Genomic DNA, 22,829 nt, shown 5'->3' on the forward strand with positions numbered 1-22,829 from the left:
AATTTATTCACAAATGCGTCATCATTTTTGACCAAAAATCCTCAAACCTATCATATTGCCAAATAGCTGCCTCAGTGACAGGTATCTCAGGAGTCAGCAATGGCTACTAAGTATCTCTTTCTCTGACCATTCCTTGATTCCATCCTCTCCCCATAGCAATTGTAAAGACAGAAATTATTTCCTCTTGAGTAGCAGGAGTTCCCTCAAACCTATTATGGGGAATATAAACTGCCCCAGTGCTTACATTGGTGTAGGTAATTCCTGAGTGAGAAAATTCCCTCTATCAGTGCAGACCAGTCCTTTCTCTGCTTTGTAGAGAATGTTTAGTTGCCTAGGGCAGTGAAGTCTAAGTGGTTTGCCCAGAAATAGGAAGCCTGTATGTGACAGAGGGAAACCCTTAACCTAGTGTTTTAGACTCAAAGGCCTGTTTTCTAAGAGTCTAGCCTAGCCCAAACTTTTTTGCATATAGCTTTAAATGTTATACTTTTCTTTATCCAGTCTGACAGATTAGGCTTCCCCACCCCTTCAGATTGTTTTCCTTGTTTCCTCCTTCTTCATTCTCTGAAAGAATAGTGGATTCTCCACAATCCCATAGAAAAGTTGAGAGGTGTTCATCAACTTCTTTCAAAAGACAAAATGAATCGATACTTTACACTTACCTAGCTATTTCTAGGCCCTGGTAGAACCAAGTGTTTCTTCGGAGGTCACAGCTGAATTCTCCCTGTCCTTGTTGGGGAATTAAGTTTCTCAGACTTTTTTTTTTAATAGACAGCTATTGGTATGGCTAATACTAGCAATTAACTGCCCCAAGCTGTCAAGCACATTCATTAAATACTACAGCTTGACAGTTTTAACTTATTGGAAAAAACTTCCAAATTTGCTAAAGTTATAGATGATTGACAATTATCAGATCATGCAAAGCCCTATCACAAATCCACTGCCCATGACCTGAATAAACTGTCATCTCCCCCCTAAAATTCCCCTTGAGAAATGACATGCTTATGAATGAATGAAAAGACATTTATTAAGAACTTATTGTCTCAAGTACTATGTTAAATACTGGGAATACAAATAGAAATGCTGGATAGTCCTGCTCTCGAGGAGTTTACAATCTAATTGGTGGAGATGACATATACAGGAAAGTCACAGGGCAAATAGCAATTGTTGGGGGCATGGAGAACAGAAACAAATGATATACCCCACAGGTCCTGTTCATAATCAGTGCAGACGGTAAGGTCTGCTGGTCCACCTTATCAGATATAGTTGATTCCAAAGTTGGTTAAATGATCATGTTAGCTCTGAAACCCTAAGGTTGATTATTCATGGCTATCAGGAGCATATTAGTGGGTATGTTCAGGCAGGAATCCTGAAAGAGTTAAGTTCCAAAGCTACTATCTCCCTAGGTTCCTGTCAAAACTATCATATTCAATCCTCTAGGAAAGTCAATTCAATTTAACAAGCACTTTAAACACCAACAATGTACCAGGCACTGTAGATTCAAAAAGCAAAAAAATGAAAAACAGTACCTGTCTTGCCTTCAAGTTTACATTCTACTGGGGGTAGGAGTGAAGGAGGTAACATATATACAAGTATGCAAAATATTTACAAAGTTTTACTTATATACAAAGTGACAGAGGCTGCAAGAGCAGTGACAACCAGTAATACCAAAGAAAAACCTATATAATATAGCACTGTTGCACCTAAGCAAAAGAAATCTGGGGATTCCAAAAGGCAGAGAAAAGGGAAGAAACCATTTCAGGCATAAGGAACAGACTATGCAAAGGCAAGAAGGCAGAAAATAGATTACTGTATGCAGTCAACATAAATAAATGTTTCACTTTAGTTAAAGCCTAAGTGTGTTAAGTGCGGCAAGATGAAATGTCCGGAAAAACTGTTGAAAACAAGTTGTGTGGCTTTTAATTGCCAAGAAGAGGAACTTATATTTTAATCCAGTAGAAGAGAGTTACTAGAGTAATTTAACATTACTTATCACTGATAAAGAATATCAATTTCACAAACTGTAAGAGATAAAGAATGAGACCAATTTGAAGAATATACAATGATATGGGCAAGGTGAGATCTTGAATGGTGGCAATGTGAGGGGTTATGTGAGAGAATTTGGAGGAAGAATGAGTAAAGTTTGGCAACTAATTGCAGATGAATCATTAGAGAAAAAAGGGTGATTCCGAGGTTCCAAGTCTGGGTATATAATAGAAACATGACAGTTCAGTTTGAGTGTTTTGGGCTAAAAAGCCATTTTTGACATGTTGAGAAATGCCTATATATCATGTACATGTTGAAAACTCAAGAGTCCATGCCTGATGACTCTGGAGTAAGGAATATGAGAGCAAGACAAAAAGGCATTGAGATAATTGAATCCAATGCATGAAATTTTGTGCTCTTCTGCTTTTACAGGCAGCTAGATAACCTGGAACCTTAGATAACTGGAGTCATGAAATTCAAATTCAGTTTCAGATACTTGCTAAGTTGTATGACTTAAAGTCATTTAACCTCTGCTTTTTCAATCTTAAAATAAGAATAGCATTACTTATTTCCCAAAGTTATAAGCTTTAAGTGGGCTATCTCTGTAGCAGTCCTGGGCACATGGAAGATCCTAAGTATTTTTTTGTGTGTGTGTGAAGGATGCTGCCTTAAAGCTTCTCTGAACATTTTTTATCCTCAAACCAAATCAGATTTTTTTTTTTTTTGCCCAAAAGCCTATTTCCTTCAAGCTCAAGGACTTGATAAATCAAATTTTATCTTAAATTTCACTCATCTTGACAAGCCTTCACTGAAGTTCATTACTAAAGATTTTCAAGATGAAGCTACAAGACTACCATTCAGAGATATTAAGGGGATTCTTTCAGTTATTGACTACAGGGCCCCTCTTCCTATTCTGATTCTATAAATGAAGACAGTAATTGGCAATTTCAATGTTATATGAGGGGAAGGACAGTGTGTTGAATAACTAAAGCATTTGATGAGATTGGCAAATTAATAGGGAAAAAAAAGGTCTTTAAATAAAAGGGCTAAGTATAGAAACCATCTTAGGAGTGGTGGAATAGGAAAGAACCTGTAGATCAGTAGTTCTCAGTGTGTCCACAAAGCCCGGGAGATCCCAACTTTCTCAGGTGATCTGCAACATCAAAATGAATTTCATGATACTAAGATATCGGATGTTTATTAAAATACTCCCTTCCCCAACTATGTATCTGTGAAGCTGCATTTCTTCATATAGTTTAATAATCAAAACAGCCTATTCTCAACAGATCAATGCAGAAGCATATAATATTGCTCATTAAATTTTGTTTTGGAAAATAGTTTTCATTAAAATGTTATTCATGTCAACATGTAACATTTATTATAATTTTAATGAATATTTTAAAACTTTATCAGGTTAATTAAAAACACCATAAAAATCAAGAAACCATCCACAATAAACAAAAGCTCTTTGGGATCCTCAGTAATTTTTAAATGTGTAAAGGGGTCTTGAGACCAAAAAAGTTTTAAGATCTAACTCAATATTCTCATTTAACAGATAAGGAAAATGAGGTTTAGAGAAGGTAAGTACTTTGCTTAATGTCATGCAATTTAAAGCCAGGATCAGAACAAACTTTCTCCTTAACTTCCATTCAAATATTAAGCATCTGCTTCCGTTTTCAAAGCGCTACTTATCTTTCTGATATAGTTAAATTTTCCTTTAGAATTCTAAATTACAGAAGAAAATTCACCAAAGCAAAAATTACAAGGGAATAGAGAAAATAAAGACACTTTAAGCCACAAATCTTATTTTTAACTAATGTTGTTACAATATGGATTATAAAAATATAAATCCAAACTTTTTTTTTAAATTCGTGAACTGAAAAAAACTTTTAAATCCTGAAATGGATATCTCCTAGAAAGGTTTTAATAAACTGGAATAAATTGTCATAGGCTAAATTAAAATATTATACTCTTCACATACACATTTCATGCTCACACTGTTCGCTGTAGCTGGGCTGTCTACTACTCATTTCTGAAACCTGATGAAATCCTACCCATCCTTTATGACAGCTCAAAGAGTTCTTCCTCTATGGACTTCAAATGAAAATTATGGAGTCCTACATAGTCACATTCCACTTAATGTCATAGTTTTGTTTCATGTTGTATCTCCTCTTTTCCTTGTAAGCCTCCAGACTCCATAACATTTAGGAACTACGTATATCATACATTCTTCTAGCCCTAAAGGACAATTTCCCTATGTAGGCACTTGATGTATGTTGACCTATATGGTCTATAGAATACTGCTAAAACTCAATGACAAATTGATTTCTTACAGAAGACCAACTTTGTTATCAAGGGGCAGAAAAGTGACAAAAATCCTAAGAATTACTTATGATGATTAATTGAAAAGAATAATACTTTTAAAACCAATGAGGATGAAAAGATGGAGAGCTGAAATATAAGTCAAACAAAGGGATAAAGGTACTGAAGAAATTCTTTAGCAGGTAATTTTAGTTATTTTACAGACCACTCAGTGAAATATATTCAAATGACAGCTACAGCTATTATTAAATCACAAATTATACTCAAAAGCTGTATCACTGAATCCAAATTACTAAGAAATTATTTAAAAAATTATATGGAATTATCATGGATAGAGGAAAATATCTTCTAGATATACCCTTAAATTTTTTCATTTTCAAAACACATTTCTTTAAATAAAAACTTTGTTTATATCATATTTTCCTATATTTCTTCTACTTTTCTTTATGAACTCAATATTAAGCTTTTGTTTCTCATTACCACTTCTAAACTAATTTTCCACTTGTATATTATTCTTATAATGTATGGTTATCATTATGATGTATATGATGTATAATTCAATATATAAACTGAAGGAAATATTATTCAAAATTCAAATTCATAAAAAATCTAGAGTCGGCTGCTCAACTTCTAAATTTGTATTTAATCTGAATGATTATTTTCTCAATTATAAAACCGGGATAAGACATGAATGAATTCCTACTGAGGATAATCAAATGTAATATCAAATTAAGATAAAATATTTCACAAAATAAATGCTAAGCTTAAACTTTAGGTGGACAAAAATATATTTTGAATAACTTTTTAAAGACCATTGAAAATCAAATATGAAAAGAAAAGGCTAACATTTTCTAAGACTGAGCTTCAATTCAAGCATGTCACACTATGCTAGAAAAACATTGTGGTGGAAAATTTGTGGATTTTTTTTTTTTTTTTTGGTTAAAATATTATTGCTTTATTGAGCTTTTTGCTGAACTCATTTCATTAGCAATCAAGTTAGACTTGTATACAAAAAATATGAAAACTTACTTCTTGGCAGAAATCAAAATAATTCATGCTGATAAAAAATAGTCTGAATTAACCTTTAAAGACTTTTCTCAAATTATACAAATTTTCTTAAAAAAAAAAAAAAAAAAAAAAAAAGAAAAAAGAAAAGAAAAAGAAATGGTAACACTTTACCCATCATAAAGTTTTGTAAGCAAATTTCCATAATAATTCTCTTAAAAATCATAATTTCAAAATATTCATTGAGTATTTTCCAGAATGAGAATTCAATATGGCTTTATGAATTACAACTTCTAAAATTTACATTTTTATTTAGAAAAAAGAATACAAGTTTTAAATAAACTGTTAAGCAAGGTTTTTTTTTTCTTACTCAAAAGTGCTTATCTTTGAGTTTTGTTCACTTTCTGAATAAAATGCTCTTAACAAAACCTTAACTTGAAAGTCACTTTAAGAGTTTCAAGGGAAGAAAAAATATCTTCACCAGAAAATTTCATATCTACATATCTTAATTAAATGTAAAACATGCTATGTCTTTTCTTCGGGACCAATACAAGATTTCTCTATGAGATGTTTTGGCAGTCTTAGTATTAACGATGGTCTTTCTGGAGAAGTCTCTATTACTGATGTCTTTGGAGATGGCAAGTGTACAGATGATTCAGTCTGTATAGATTCAATGTCAATGTGCAGGTTGCCCATACCAGAAACAAAGGTGTTCTGTCCCACAGCAGAAGTCTGTTCAGTTGAGGTTTCCTGGAGTGGAAGATTATCTACAGTCTTGGTGACACTATCCAAATCACCATTACAAGAGGTGATTTCACATTCCTTGTCCAGCATAGTAATTTCATCATTTAGGGAAAATCTATCTTTCCTCTCAATTGGCCCCAAGACAGGAGAGGAAGATTCTGTTTTACTCTGCTGAGTTACCAAGGTGGCATGACTGTCAGACTCAATATTTTCTTTCACTTCTGGTTCCTTGTCACTATCAGTCTCAATTGTAATCACAATTGGAGAAGATTGTGAAGAATTACTTGCATGATGTCTCTTATGTCTTCTCCTGTGTTTTTTCTTTTTCTTTTTATGATGTCTATTTGCATCAGTAGTTTTGCCTTCATAAACAATCTCTACGCTTAAGCTCCGGGCTCTCTTTTTCCTCTTCTTGTGTCTATCCTTGCTGGATCTATCTGAAAAGCTGTCACTCTCATTTTTGTAGCTTTCACCAAATTTGGAAGATTTCTCAAAACATTCTCCCTTTCCCTTGGAAGAATCTTCATAAGATTGTTCAGTCTCTTTATGGGTACCCTCCAAATGTCGAGTTTTGTACTTTCGTTTCCCTCCAGGTTTTTCACATCTTACTCGGTCAGATCCTACAGACACATCTCTTGATTTATTACTGGACCGACTCCTTGACCTGTGCCTTTCACTGTAGTAATGCCTCCTTTCATTGTGACTACTTTCCTTCCTAGCATTTGTCCGTTCAGAAAAGGTCTGAATTCTAAATTCTGGACTAGAAGATTGTCGAGGATAATGAGCTAGAGTTCTCTTTCTATATGATGATTCATAGCCATCCCTGTTTCTGCTATAGTAAGTATACTCCCACTGATATCGTCTTGTATAATTATTTCTTAAATAGTATCGTTCCCTATCTCTGCTTCTTGATCTTCTTTTTCCATGATCACTGCTCCGAGACCTTGATCTGCTTCTCTCTCTAGAAACAGTGCTTTCACTGCTTAAGGATATTGTCTGACTTTTTCTTGACCAACTGTTATCTCTAGTTCTTGATGTTTTCTTGTTTTTTCTATCTTTAAGTTGACTGCTATCTCTGCTTCTTGATCGCCTGCTTTTTGTCCGTCTCTTTCCATGATGTTTCCTAAAACTCTTTCGGTCATGTCCATCTCTGCCATGAGAATATGAATCTGAACTTCTTGATCGTCCTCTCTTTTTGGACAATCTATGACTACATGGAGAACATATTATTGTCACAGATGAGCTCAAATCCCTGGGAGATGAAGAAACTGATCGTTTCTCCTTTTTTGATCTAAGTATCCTACCAGAAGGCGAGGTATCAGAATTACAATGACTTTTATTTGTTTGGCCATCTTTTGAAACAAATGAATGTGGAGATGAGCATCTACTAAAATCACTGTCACTGGAGCTGGGATCTGGCTTCTTCAGAGACTCAGTTTTCTCAGATTCGGATTCTTCAGAGTCAGAGGACAATTCAACAAGTTCTGGAGTTCTCTCAGCTAATGGCTTAACATATCCAACAATGACACAATTATCTGATGAAGAATCAGCATCATCATTTAGGTCCTGATTGGCTACTATACCCATTGGAGTATGGGGTCTACTTCTTACAAGTTCTTCATCTGAACTGTCAGAAGTATTTAAAGGAGAAGACACAGCTGCATAAACTTGCTCTGAACTTGAATATGAAGGTCCTGGAGTTTCATCATCCCAAGGAGCTTGACCAGCAGTCAATGCATTAGTATCTAATTCTTGGTTTTCTGCCTCATCAGGAGATATGGTAATAACTGAAGAATCTGACTGGCTACCTTCCTCATATGAAGGAGCAGGGCAGTCATAATTAGCATGTTGATCAAAAGCCTCCATGTTAAAAGGAGAACGAGCAAAACTGATGAATTCATGTAAAAAATGGTCAGTTCGATTAAGTAAAAAAGGTTTTAAGTCATCGACAAAAGCTTGACTCTCTAGGTCATAGCGAGTAACATTACTCATGATGATGTGCTGAACAATATTGACTAAAGATCCATGAGTTCCAAAGAGAACTGTTAGTTCACGTTTTAACCATGGAACTAATCTGTGAAGGCAAGCAGGATTTCTACGGAAAAATTCAGCTGAAATATCCCTATAGCGGCCACCATCTTGAATATGTCTAACACGAATACCAGAACGATATAGTGTTCTTCTGAAATTAATCATGTCTGATTCTTGAATTTTCCGCAAGGATCTTCCTTCCTGTCTCAATATATGATGAATTCCACTATCTCTCTGTCGTATTGGTGGAGCAGATAATCCTTCAAACAGGACTCCATTGTCAGGTGGTGTTTCAGTCCTTCTGAGAGAAGCACTCCTTTGAGAATAAGCAGAAGCACTTCTTTCCCTTCTCCAGCTAGTTGTTCGGTAGCGAAATCTTCGCCCATCAGGACTAGCAAGAGAGCCTTGAACATATTCCTTGGTCATGTTCCTATATGAGGGCCTTAAGACATATTCCTCAAAGTCATTTTCTGCCCTCACTGAATGGAAAATAGACTGAAATGGCTGTTTGCAAAGTGGACATTCAGCTTTGTTTTTTGACCATTCCTGTACACATCGGAAACAGAACTTATGTAAGCAGTGACCCAGATATGCCACATTGTCAAATTTGTCCAAACATATAGGACACTTAGAATCAGGAGAGGCATCAGCAGGAACTGTCCACTGCAACTTGCTGGTGCCAGCTTTAGGTGAAAAGTTGTTGTCCACTGGAAATTCTTCAGCTGCTGATGCCATTACCTGGAAAGAAAAAGAAACAACAGTATGAGATTAACCTTAATAAGAATGAAATTATAGTAAAACAGAAGTAAATGAAACACAGAACCTTACAACATACAATAGTAAAAATACTTTAAGAGTGGTTAAATTCTTCAACTAACAAAGAGAAACTCTTTACTTAGGGACCTGAAAAGAAGGCTATTATCACTGAATTTTATTTTTCTATTTGGATTTCTGAAAAACAATCAAAGGAGGTTTTCTTTTCTCTCTCCTCTCTCTCTCGCTTTCTATTATAGCTTTTTAAAGACATATGCATGGGTAATTTTTCAGCATTGACCCTTGCAAAATCTTCTGTTCCAACTTTTCCCCTCCTTCCTCCCATCCCCTCCCCTCAAAGGTGATTTTCAAAGAATGGATACTCAGAACTACTTTATATTAATTGTTAGTTGCCAGAGTTTGTCCTTTGGTTAATTTATTTGTTGGTCATAGAGAAGAGCTAATCCAATTCCAATTGATTAATGATGGACAGAACCAGTTACATCCAGAAAAGGAACACTGGGAAATGAATGTAAACTGTTATTTTTACCTTCTGAATCCAATTCTTCCTGTGCAACAAAAAATTCGGTTCTACACACATATATTGTATCTAAATTATACTGTAATATATTTAACATATATAAGACTGCTTGCCATCTGGGGGAGGGGGTTGGGGGAGGAAGGGAAAAAATCTGAATAGAAGTAAGTGCAAGGGATAATGTTGTAAAAATTACCCATGCATATGTACTGTCAAAAAATGTTATAATTATAAAATAAAATAAAAAATTCAAAAAAAAAAAAAAAAAAAAAAAAAAAATTTATTTGTTGGATTGCCAGGAAAAAAAAAATTTTTTTCTCCTGAAGAAAAAAAAAAAAGATTTAGGATTACCAGGTGAGAACTCAGGTTGTTTGGACAGTGACAAGGTGAGTCAGGTTGACTTGACAGTTCTCTGGCTCTAAACCCTTTGAGTGTAATGTTCTGATTGACTCTCAGTTGTAATCCTTCTCTGGGAGAAGGTTTCTTTTCTGTATAATCTTTTCCTCTATGAGCAGGTTTCTTGGGAGGCTTCTGGAGCCTCCAGCCAGCCTCTTCTTCTTCCTGAATCCTGGCTCTGAATCTTGTCCAGATCTTGTCCTTCCCCAATCCAGACTGCTCTCCAGGCTCAATGTTGCCTCTTTTTATCCTCCCAGAGAATGGACTTGTGGGTACTCCCAGGGGCTTGTGGGAATTACTTAGAACCAATGAATTGTTCCTCTTAGAATTCCTAAGGTGTAAACTTCCTTTAAAGGCCCGAACCAAAGGTCTGAGCCAGAGAACTGTCAAGTCAACCTGAGTTCTCACCTTGTCACTGTCCAGACAACCCGAGTTCTCACCTGGTGATCCTAACAAATTTCCCTCCATATCTTATTTCCTCCTTATCTGTTATTGCAAGTAGACTTTCTACCTAATACTGAAGATTTTGTCTACCTTGCTACTTAATGTTTCTTTATTCAATTCTGACACTGGCTAATTGGATCTGGAATCAGAAAACAGGTATTCAAATCCCAGTTTTGCTATTTAACACGTGTGACAAAGAAAAATCATTCTTTCTCTAAGTCTCAGTTTCCAATTTCATTAGATAGGTTTAGGCTATAAGATCATTATGATTCCTTCCCTCTCCTCCTTGACTATATACATTTCCTCACCCTGCATTGTGGTTCTATTCTCTCCTGCCCCAACCTAGTTTACTTTTATTTCATGCCTCAGTCTCATTTATCTTTCTTTCATAATATAGTTAAGTAACCACATTCCTTCTATGCTCATGTGCAAAATATACATTATGTACATCAAACTTCTGCATTTTGTGTTGAGGTTACCAATTTACCTGATGTGAAAGATTTAAAATTCTTTAAAATTGAGAAAAATTAAGTCATTTCATGTGTAATAGGCCAGTAGAGGTTTTCTAGCCTTAGTAATTATTTTTACAGATAAGAAAAAGTAAATCCCGAAGACATTCAAGGATATTCCCAAGATGTCTGTCTCTACATACAGACACAGACACAGACACATACACAGAAGTCATATCTGAACCTTAGTTTTCTGACTACAAATGCACACTGCTCATCATTATAACACACTCCCATCAAATGGTAATCCAAAGAATTACAGAAGACCTTCACAATTCTTACTGTATTACAAATTGCAGACTTATCAAAAAAGTCAAATCAATTACTTTGAGACTGATACATGAGGCTCATTAATTGATTAAGCTCTGTATCATATTGTTTATTCCTAAAATACACACACACACACACACACACACACACACACACACACACACACACACACACACACACACACACACACACACTCTCTTACTTAACAGCTCAGCAATCAGTCTTATTATTTGCTAGCAAAAAGGAGAACAAGCAAAACTGATGAATTCATGTAAAAAATGATCAGTTCGATTAAAAAAGGCTTTAAGTCATCGATAATATTAGATAATAGATTTGAACTAATAGCCTAAAAAAAGATATCGGATTGGTCATGGAATTCTTTTATTCACTATCAGTCCTTTTTCCTTTATCTTAGTAATTGTCTTCAACTGCATCTCCCAATGCAAGCCCAGACAAAGTGATCTTAAAAGAAAACTGTTTCAAACTTTTGAGATTTTATTTCAACAAATATGACCAAACCCTCTACTAATACAGTTTGAAAACCATATCTTCCTGTTCAAATTTTCATCCACTGATTTTTACAATTCCTTCCATTTAATGATGATCAAATGTTCTGGAGGCTTTTTCGTTAGTCTCTTGATATTTTGTGGATACCAATACAAAATTTGGGAAGTTCATCTTTTATTGTTCTGCCTTACTACCTGTGTTTTTCCCAGTGTTACATGTCCTTGACAACATAATCACTTCTCATATGAAAGTTGCTACTAAAAACAGGCCATAATCCCTGTACAATCAATTATCTTGCTTTTCTAAACTGTACTTTGGTCATCTCAAACTTTGATTCTTTGGAGTTTATACTGATCTATGAAAAAAATCTGAAAGAAAAGAGCTTTTAGTCAATCTGTCAGAAAAAAATCGTTTAAGACAAATCATTTCTGCTTGGCAAGGTTCAAATGGACAGAATTTCACCAGTTACACAGAATGTCCTCTCTTAAATTATAACAAAATTCCTATGATTATTATTTTGAGTATCATAAGCAAAATAAATATTGATCTCGTAAAAAAATTAAGGTTAGTCGTCAAATTATCTCCTGTTCAAGGACAACTAATTAGGCCTCATTCAAATAAGACAAAGTAACTTTATAATATTAGGACATTGTCACATTATTTTTAATAATGCAACTGAGGCCTTACTATACTTAGCTACAGCATAACTGCTGGATTAGTTGAAGGGTACAACTATAATGATAAGAAACAACTTAAAATCATTTAAAATAAGTATTCTTTTAAAAATAAAGCCATTCTCTTCAACAATGAGATGATTCAAATCAGTTCCACTTGCTCAGTGATGAAGAAAGCCATCTACACCCAGAGAGAAGACAATGGAAACTAAGTGTGGACCACAACATAGCATTCTCACTCTCGGTTGTTTGCTTACATTTTGTTTTCTTTTGCAGTTTGTTTTTCTTCCTTCTTGATCTGATTTTTCTTATGCAGTAAGAAAACTGCATAATTATGTACACATATATTGGATTTAACATATATTTTAACATATTTAATGTATTGGACTACCTGCCATCTAGGAGAGGAGGGGAAAATTTGGAGCAGAGGTTTTGCAAGGGTCAATGTTGAAAAATTAAAATTACCCATGCATATGTTTTGTAAATAAAGTTTTAATTAATTTTTAAATAAAGAAAAATGAAGCCATTTAAAGTTCTTTTTCATTTCATAGTAGTCTAATGAATCTTATAAACCATTCTCAGATTATTGTTAAATTTATATAGATTACAAAGGAAATTATATTACACTAGTGTATATGTACTATACATACAGACACACACAACATAATTTTCATAGATCACAAGTTAAGAAAAACATCTGAACTTGAGCACTAAAAATTTGAATTAAACGAAGTGAATGAGAAGCATTCAAGTGGAGGAAAGCAAATAGGAGCTAGAAAGGGCCTAGTTATAAAATGAACTCTTCCTATAGAAGTTTACCATTCTTCACATCCAGAGCCATATATTTCAACAAGAAATCAAATCTCTATAACAACCTGTGATAGTAAATGCTAGTGACCACCAGCCATGAAAAGGATTTCAAAATGTGTAAGACAAATTTAAAAATATCATATATTCCTCCCCATGCTAAGCTACTGGAAATGCTTAAGAACTCAAATTTCTCTGATAACCAGAGGCTAGTATTTTCTGAGGAGAAGAGTGGAACAATACAGACTTGAAGGTCTCCAGTTTAAAAGGGTAAACAAACATAAAAAGGTGAGTCTGGAAACAGAAAGGATTATCACTAATTTTTTTCTGAGAAATAAAGAGGTACTTTAGCAATGCTGATACTGATTAGGGGTTCTGCATAATTTATGTAAGTAATTTTTCCAGGGTATTACAACAGAAGATGCTGAATCACTTACAAACTTATTTCAATGATCATATTATAAAAATGGTGCATTTCCAGAAAAATGCTTTAACATAACACTTACTACATTTTAAATCCTGTTAAATTCAGTCAAAATTTTAAAGATTTGTTGATTACTTTGTTTTGCAAGTTTCTATTAGTGAGGAGGAGAGAATGTATATCTGCTTGGCCACTGCAGATATACATTCCCTCCTCCTCACTAATAGAAACACTTCTCTCCTAAGAAATGTTAAGCAAAACTGATTAACTCACTAATTTTTTCATACTGACTATTCTAAGATGATCTTTCTCAAGATCATGTATTAAACTGACAATTATGTTTAAAATGACAAACTAATTTGCTAATAGCTAAGTTAGCTTTAACAGGGAATTTTTGAGAACAAATATGACCAATTTCTACAAATTCAGATAAGCCTTGGTCACTGGACAATAGAAATATATGGTCTATCAATGGATTCTATCACGAAAAACTGGATTCAAAGATTCTCCACTTTTAGAGGACATGCCAGAGTTTTGGATCTCACAGACACAACCATTGAGAATCCGGTGTTACTTCCATAGTACAAAGGAGTACAAACAATTTTAGTGGACGTTTGAAGTTCCTAATTTTTAAAAAAAATGTTTCTCATATTCTTCTCAATAAAAGCATGCCATTTCCCTATACTTAAATGAAAAGGCTAAATGGAGAAATCAAAATCTTGAAAAGGATCCAAACTTCCTTTTACTGACTGGAGAGGATTATAGTTAAACTGTACCATAAAGATCAAGTATCTGGGGAAGCTAGGTGGCATATATGTGGATAGAGTGCACCAGCCCTGAAGTCAGGAGGACCTGAGTTCAAACTTGGCCTCAGGCACTTAACACTTCCTGGCTGTGTGACTTAACCCCACAATTACCCTTCCCCTCAAAAAAAGATAAGTATCCCCCCTTTTGTTAAAAGACCACAAGAAGACTAAATATTCTCACTATAAACCCACAGGTTAAGACATTCTATGAAGATTACAATAGCCCAAAGAAGACAAAAAAATGAGAGGAAAATAAAAACCAGAAGCACAAATAAAATACTGTATATTAAGATGGCAATAAACGGTCTACTCAAAAATCTGATAAAACTGGTAAAGAGATGTCTAAGCTATAAGACATCAATTATATTTATATCCATAAAACCAACTGATATAGCACATGGGAGGCACTGAAGATTAATGGATAAGAAATTAGTCATGGTATCAGAAAAGTTTGGGTTCAACTCTCACCTCTCAACTGAATAAATGACTTACTGGCTCTGTGTGATATCTGTGGGCATTTATTAAGAGCTAACTATATGCTAGGCATTGTGGTAAGTGCTGGGGACAAAAAGAATGGCCCAAAAAAAAAAAAAAAAAAAAAAAAACAATGGGAAAAACTTCAAGCATCTTACAATCCGATGCAAATACTTCTATGTACTGTTTTATACACAATAAAAAGAAAAAAATTGAAAAAAGGTATTAGAATAAAGAGAAATTGGAAAAAGCTTCCCTGTACATGAGATTTTAATAGGGACTTGAAGAAAGCCAAGAAAGCTAAGAGACTGAGACAAGGAAAGAAATCTCACATTTTATCCCAGGGAGGAAAAAATCATTGAAAATGCCAAGAGTCAGGAGATGGAATGTTTTGTGTGAGGAATAGTAAGGTCAGTATCACTGGATCAGGAAGTACATGGAAAAGTAAAAAGTGGTTAAAACTGGAAAGAGAAGAAGCAATTTATGAAGGTCTTTGGTTGTGAGAGATTTTATATTTGATCCTGGAGGTGATAGGGAACCACTAGAGTTAATGAACATCATTCTGAGCTTGAGTGGAGAATGACCAGGAGTTGGAAGAAATTTGTAAAAGACTAACCAACAGGCTACTGAAATAGACCAGGAGTGATGAGAGCCTGAATATACTAAAGAAGTAGAAATGTCAGATGAGAGAAAGGGGCAAAGAAGAGATGTTACAAAAGTAAAATTGATGATCATTAACAAACATGATGGACTTGGGGTGGGATGAGAGATTGGAAAGAATAGAAATGACACCTTATTTCTAACCTGGGAGATTAGAAAAATGGTGGGGCCCCATTGACAGTAATAAGGAAGCCCAGAAAGGAGAAACATTTGAAGGAAAAAGAAAATTAATTCAGCTTTGGAGATGCTGAAATTTAAGATGTCTCTAGGACATTCAATTCAGTTTGAGATGTCTAATAGGCAGTTGAATACACTCAATCCACACTTGAGGTCAGATTTGAGGAGATTAATATTCAACAGAGCAGTTAGGACTGGACAAGTAAATCTGATAATCATCAGTTTAGAGATGATAATTGAATCCATGAAAGCTGCTGAACTCAACAAGTGAAATAGTATGAAGGGAGAAGAAAGGGAGTTCAGGAGAGAACCCAATGGATCACTCAGTGAGCATGTCCTAAATGAAGATTCAGCAAAATTTTGAGGAATGGATTTCTTGGAGAAGGAAGACATGGTAGAATGAGATCATTTGCATATGTAGAGGGATTAGCCTTGGTAAAAAGAATGGCCTCTTCATTTGAGATAGGGATTAAGGAGGACATAGTATAAAACATATGAATGATATGGGATAAAGGAAAGAAAAGAGGCTTGTAAAATGAGCCTATGGTTCAGTTCTTAGTTTAAAGAGTGAAAGAAGTCATGGGAAGTTTGAAGAAACATTAAAAGGTGGTGTTATAAGGAATGCCTCGAAAAAGGCTCAAGAGAACAAGCAAAAAGAATAAACATTTATAGCACTTACAATATGCCAGAGACTGTGCTAACCACTTGACAAATTATCTCACTTGATCCTCAAGACCTTGGAAAGTATGTGCTATTACTAACCCCATTTTACATGAAGAAACATAAGCAGAAAGAAGTTTAACCAATTGCCCAAGATCACACAACTATTAAGTGTCTGAATTTAGATTTCAATTCAAGTCTTCCAGACGCTAATCCCAGGGCTATCTGTTTACTGTACCTTCCACCTGACTCTGACAGAAGAACTTTGTAGAGTTATGCACTAGTTCCATTTAATGGGTCAAGATAAAAAGAGGAAGATTGTAGCCAGCACAAGGATGATGGTCTGGTTGAATTGAGAGAATTCAGGGATTGGAGTTTATGCCGTGGACTAAAAACAGGGTTCAGGTTGGCTGAAGGTACTGAGCTTTACCTGTAAAGTGAAGTTTCCTCACCCAGAAATTCTTTAGGATCAATGAAATGACAGGTCAAATACCTATTATTATAGGAATTACCAACCTGAAAGGGAGGGCTACATTTTAAATAATTGGTGTTACTCCTCTTCAAACCTCACTTAGCTATTTGTGTCAAGGCAACTGGGGTGAAGTGACTTGCCCAAGGTCACACAGCTAATATGTGTTAAGTGTATGAGAGTAGATTTAAACTCAGGTCCTCCTAACTTCAGGGCTGGTAGCTAACTATCTAAGCCTCTTAATTTTTTAATTAGCCTAGCAGTCTCCCATTACAGATGGCAGCAGATGTGTCATTATTTCCAAAAATGGATTAAGACATTATCAATGAAGGACTTAAAAATTTGACTTTCATTCTGTGTAAAATGTTGGTTGATAAATTATTTCTGTTAAGTATGGATCTATTTTCCTATCTAAATTTCAGTTGTAATCTTTAACATGCTTTGTCTGGTCTACTCTCCCTTATATTCTATGATTCATTTAAGTAAAAAAAATCTTCACTGGATCCTGCACAGGGACAAAATATGAAATAAAGCAAGCTGTTCTCTCAACTTTCAACTCCTTTTTCAGACTCATTTTACTTTATTTCCCTGTTCACATAATCTTGCTTTGGCTAAATGAACTATTAGCAGGTCCCAAAACTGATCCTCTATGCTTTCCCATCTGTGTATTAGGGTAGGGCTGGAACAAACTCTCTTCATATCTTCATATCAATCAAGGAGCATTAATTCAGTGCTCATAGTGTTCCAGGCATTTGGTTGGGCCCTGGGGAAAAAAACAAAACAGCCTCTGCTCTTAAAGAAACTGGGGGCAATTAATTTCCCCCACACACACAAAATACAAAGTAATTTTTTTTTGGAGGGGAGAAGTACTAGCAGCTGGATGAATCCAGAAAGACTTTGTGCAGATCATGCTTCCCAAGAGGAACTTTAAAGAAAGCTAGGAATACTTGCAAGAGATAAAACATTCAAGAGGGAGTAAATTCTAAGCTGAGAGAACAGTCTGTGACAAGGAGCTTGTAATGAACATCAAGATTAACAACTGATATTACAATGGCAATTTGCAAAGTATATATATATCATGATTTATTCCTCACAAAACCTCAGTAAAGGCGCTACTATTGTCTCCATTTTACAGATAAAGAAACAGGCTTAAGGTTAAACGACTGGCAAAGGATCACACAGTAAATGTATCAAGGCAGTATTTGAAGCCTAATCTTCCTGACTCCAGTTCACTACACTACTAATCATACAATACTGTCATGCATTAGAGAACCCCCTTCCATTTTCTTCAGCTCAAAATCAAAGTGATATAACTTTCCATTCTTACCACTTCCCCCCCCACCCCCATTCTGACAAAGAGGCAGTCTTTAATACTAAGGACAATTCCTTTACCCACTTTTAATTGATTTCATCTCAAACAGACTTTGAAATAAACCAAGCTCTCTGGAATCTTCACACTCTCATCTACAGGTTCCTCTCTCCTTCCATCTTAAAACATGCCTAACTCCCCCCCCTCCACTATTAAAATTTTTTTTTAAATTTATAAACCTTTACTAGACTATCATCCTCTATTTCTCTGTCCTTTCTCATTCAGCCAAACTCCCAGAAAAAGTTGTCTATTCTCTATGCCTCTGATTCCTCTTTTGCAATTTGCCTTAAGACCTCATCAATCAATTCAAACTGCTCTCTTCAAAGTTACCACTTAGTCCTAAATTGCCAAACCTGATGGTCTTCTCAGTCTTCATCCTTCTCAACTGTGCAATGTAGCAATGCTGGTAGTCTCTTCCAGATTAATTCTTTAAAGTTTTCATAGCATTGCTCTCTTCAAATTCTCCTACCTGACTTGCTCTTCCAGTTTTCTTTGGCTGCTCATCATATCCTCTAACTGTGGGTATTCCTCATGGTTTTGTCCTATGCCTTTTTTTCTCTACACACTCGGCACTCATAAAGAAATAATTTATATATGCGCGCACACACACATATGTAATATGTACATACACAGAGGACCCACTCTAGTTCAATCCTCCACCAGCTCTTGATTAGATTACAACTTCTCAAGTGGTCGTCTAGCCTTTCTCCCTATCCAGTCCTTCCAATATATTGAAGCCAAAAGGATTTCTCTTAAGATCCAGACATGCCACTCTTTTACATCATCAACTCCCAAAGGCTCCTTTTATTGCTTCTAGGATCAAATGTAAATTCCTCTATTTGTCTTTTAAAAACTCTTCTTAAATTATTACCTTTTCAACCTTACTAAAAAAATATTATCGGATATCAGGATTCTCTTTTCATTCAATTTAATACAGCCAAAGTGGTTCCCTCTCTGATAAATATACACACTTTCTCTTTCTCTCTTCCCCATCTTTGCACTGGCCAATTCCCATAACTCAAATTCACTGCCTCACCTCTGCTCCTCAGAATCCTATACTTCAAGAGCAGGTTAAGCAGCACATTTTATATGAAGCTTTTCTGTATTCTTCTTGACAGTACTTTCTCTCCTAAAATAGCATGTATTTAAATACTTTCTATTTGTTCTGCATGTGCTTGTGTTATGCCTCCTCCATTAGAAAGTAAAGTACTACTTCAACAACAATACTGTATGAGGATGTATTCTGATGGAAGTGGAAATCTTCAACATAAAGAAGAGCCAACTCACTTCCAGTTGATCAATGATGGACAGAAATAACTACACCCAGAGAAGTAACACTGGGAAGTGAATGTAAACTGTTAGCACTAATATCTGTCTGCCCAGGTTACATGTACCTTCGGATTCTAATGTTTATTGTGCAACAAGAAAATGATATTCACACACATGTATTGTACCTAGACTATATTGTAACACATGTAAAATGTATGGGATTGCCTGTCATCGGGGGGAGGGAATAGAGGGAGGGGGGGATAATTTGGAAAAATGAATACAAGGGATAATATTATAAAAAATATATATATAATAAAAAATTTAAAAAAAAAAAGAAATTATAATAATAAATCAAATAAAACACTAAAAAAAAAAAAGAAAGTAAAGTACTTTCTATAGTAGGGATTGTTTCATCCATGGTTATTTGTATGCATAGCAACAAGCAGATTTAATTAATGTTAAGTTAGTTGTTTTGGTTCTTTGAGGATGAAAATTAGGAGTTATGTGCTCCAGGAAGCTTTCTTCCCAGTGAAAATGATCTCATGCTTATCAAATTTTCTAGAATATTTTGCCTGGATCCTTTTTTCCCCTTAGGCACATTCTACCTATATATCTTGCCAGTACTAAAAAAAAAAAGCCACCTAGAGTGAAGACAAGTTCTTTTGATTCTATTCTCAGGATCTAGGCATAGCACTTTGTGCACAAAAGAGTTTGAAAGATGATTACAGAACTGTTTACAGCATCCCCAACCCCCATCCCAAGATGATGGTTAGAATTAGATTTCTAATTCTGACACATCAGACTTCTTCTAAAATGATAACCAGATGGGGAGCTGGAGAAGCTATCTTGTTTATTGCGATTTGAATATACTGCATTTTTCTTATAAATTGAAAGTCTGTGGCAATCCTGCCTATTGCAAGTCTATCAGCACCATTTTATCCAAAAGTATGTGCTTACATCATCTCTCTGACACATTTTGGTAATTTTTCACAATATTTCAAACCTTTTCACTATTTTTATCTTTGTTATGGTGATCTGTGTTCAGAGATATTATAATTGTTTTGGGGCAACATGAATCTTGCCCATAATAAGATGGTGAACTTAATTGATAAATGTATGTGTTCTTCCTACTTCACCAACTGGCTGTTTTCTCCTTTCTACCTCACCTCTTCCTTGGGCCTCCTTATTCCTGAGATACAATATTGCCTTTAAGTGTTCAAGTGGAAGGAAGACTCAATTCAGCAAACTAATTTTTTCTTATTTAAAAAAATTTTCATAGTGATCCCCAACTTTCAGCAATACCATCCTGATCAGTCATCAAGGCAAGAAAACTCTCTACCAACAAAAAGATTTCAATTCAATGAAGGCTCAGATGATGGTTAGCATCTTTGGGGAGCAATAGAGTGTTTTGTAATTAAGGTAGCAAACATCTTTTCTGCTGCACATTTAATACAGTTAGTGCAAACTGCTAAACAAACAAAAAAAAAATGTGAATCACTTTTTTGTGCTATATATGATTAATATTTGTTTTATTTTAGGGGTCTGGAACCCAATCGGCAATTACCTTGAAATTACCTCCAAGGTATCTATGTCATGGAGTCTGCTCTACCTCACATATATATGCCTTTCCCAGTGCCTGGTGAACAAAATAGTCTCTTTATAAGACTCAAGCTCTCCAATACAGCCAAAGCATCCAGCTCTCTAGTCAACTCAATATGCTTCATTTTCTTCATCTTTCTCTCAGTGCCAAGGCACAGGTAGTCTTCCATGCCTGGAATCAAAAAGACTTCCAAGAACTAATGCTAATTTATGCTAAGGATACAAAGAAGCATAAAAACAAGATTCCAATTCTAAAAGAGATCATCCCCTAATGGGGAATTCTCTCAGCATTCCTCTTTTCCTCCAAGATGAAGCTTGAAAACCATCTTTTTTGCATATTTTTCTTGACCAACCCTTCCCTCCCAATGCTAGTGCCCTCCCTCTAAAATGACCAAGACTTTGAAGATATGCAGTTTTCAAAAGAAAAGTATACCGAACCAAAGTTCAACAGGTCAGAAGAATTCAAATCCTGTTTCAAATATTTAATTGTGTAATTCTATACTGGTCAATTAGTCTCAGCCTCCAAATCAACAAAATGGGGAAAATAACTCCCAAAATCCCATAGTAGTTATGAGCATAAAATAAGATATTTATAAAATGTTTTGCAAACTGTAAAGTTTTATATAATTGCTAAAGCTAGTGTTTTGCAAACCTTAAAGCACTATATAAGTGCTAAATAGCTAGTGTTTTTGCAAACTTTAAGGTTAAGGTTAACACTTTAAAAAGTGTTCTTGATATCTTTCATTAGATGTTCACAGTAAACCAGGAAGGTAGGAGTTATTATTATTAACCCCAATTTAGAGATGTGATGAGAGTAAACATAGGGTAAGTGACTTACATAACTAGTGTCTTCAGCCGAATTTCAACTCAAGTTTTCCTAATTCCAGGTCCTGCACTCTTATTGGTTAAACATCCAATAGATATATTAAGCACGATAGCTACTACGTACTGTGACCTTTTTTGTGTCATCACACCTTTGACAGTTTTGGGAAGCTTAAAGGACACATTTTCAGAAAAACGTTTTACAAGCTCAAAAACAAAATACGCAGATTACCAAGGAAATCTAGTAAAGTCAAAATACGATTAATTAAAAAAAAAATCCTTAAAACCAAGTTAAAGATCACTGGTTAAGAATTCCCAACGTGTGTGTGCAGTACAGACATATTTAAGATGAATACGGGCACACCTACATGTATTTGCCCTCACTGGAATAGAAACGAGCAGGGATAATTTTCTTTGTACATTTAGCTTATAGCACTGCATGTGCCTGGCACATAGTAGGTGCTCACATTACACGGATCTTAGGGCTGAGGGAATTCGCACTCTCTCCCCAGAGAACAACGTCTCAATCCAGAAGCTGGGCGCCTCCCAGGCCTAGGGGGCTGCGGCCCAGGACCTCACTCCATATTGATCCCTCGGCCCCTCTAGATTTTCTCAGGCTCTTCGAGGGCCCTGTCGGTCCCCACCACCACCACACACACCTCCAGACTCGGTCCGGTTCGAGGAGCCCCCTCCAGGCCGCAGCAACGGCCACAGTTGCCAAGGCCCGGCCCAGCTCTTCGAAATCCCGGGCCCAACCTCACTAGGTGGCGAGGAGCGCCCCCGACACGCCGGGGTTCCGGAATTCGGCCGCCGCCCTCGTCCCGGGCCTCCCGCCCGCCCCCACGGCTTACCTCTCAGAGCTCCGGCGTCTCCCGGGCAAGGAAGGCTATCGCGGGGAAACCCCTAAACGATGCAGCCGCAGACCGGCACGAACCCGCTCGATCTCTTTCAGCTCCAGAAAGCGTCTCTCCCCTCCCCGCTTCAGGCAGAGGAGGAGCCAGCAGCGGCGACCTTTGTGTCGTAGGGCGCAGGTCACCAATAGCGGGATCCCGGCTAACGCAGGCACTGGATGGGATCCTCCCCCGGGGCTTCTCACAAGACAACATCCGCTCTCCTACCA

General features: G+C 35.9%; 1 protein-coding gene across 1 annotated transcript; it reads right to left on the reverse strand.

The window, feature by feature from the left end:
* Positions 1–1,006: 1,006 nt before the first annotated feature.
* Positions 1,007–22,823, reverse strand: TOPORS (TOP1 binding arginine/serine rich protein, E3 ubiquitin ligase). Its single transcript, XM_074280825.1, has 2 exons — positions 22,561–22,823; positions 1,007–8,823 (listed from the first exon to the last, which is right to left on the reverse strand). The coding sequence occupies exon 2, from the start codon at positions 8,818–8,820 to the stop codon at positions 5,836–5,838; it is 2,985 nt and encodes a 994-aa protein (XP_074136926.1). The 5' UTR covers positions 8,821–8,823; positions 22,561–22,823; the 3' UTR covers positions 1,007–5,835.
* Between the last annotated feature and the right edge of the window lie 6 nt (positions 22,824–22,829).

This window comes from Sminthopsis crassicaudata, chromosome 1 (assembly GCF_048593235.1).
Source record: "Sminthopsis crassicaudata isolate SCR6 chromosome 1, ASM4859323v1, whole genome shotgun sequence".
Taxonomy (NCBI): Eukaryota; Metazoa; Chordata; class Mammalia; order Dasyuromorphia; family Dasyuridae; genus Sminthopsis; species Sminthopsis crassicaudata.

Bases quoted from the DNA above. Each gene is read 5' to 3' on its own strand.
- TOPORS (XM_074280825.1), bottom strand. From the start codon at position 8,820: ATGGCATCAGCAGCTGAAGAATTTCCAGTGGACAACAACTTTTCACCT.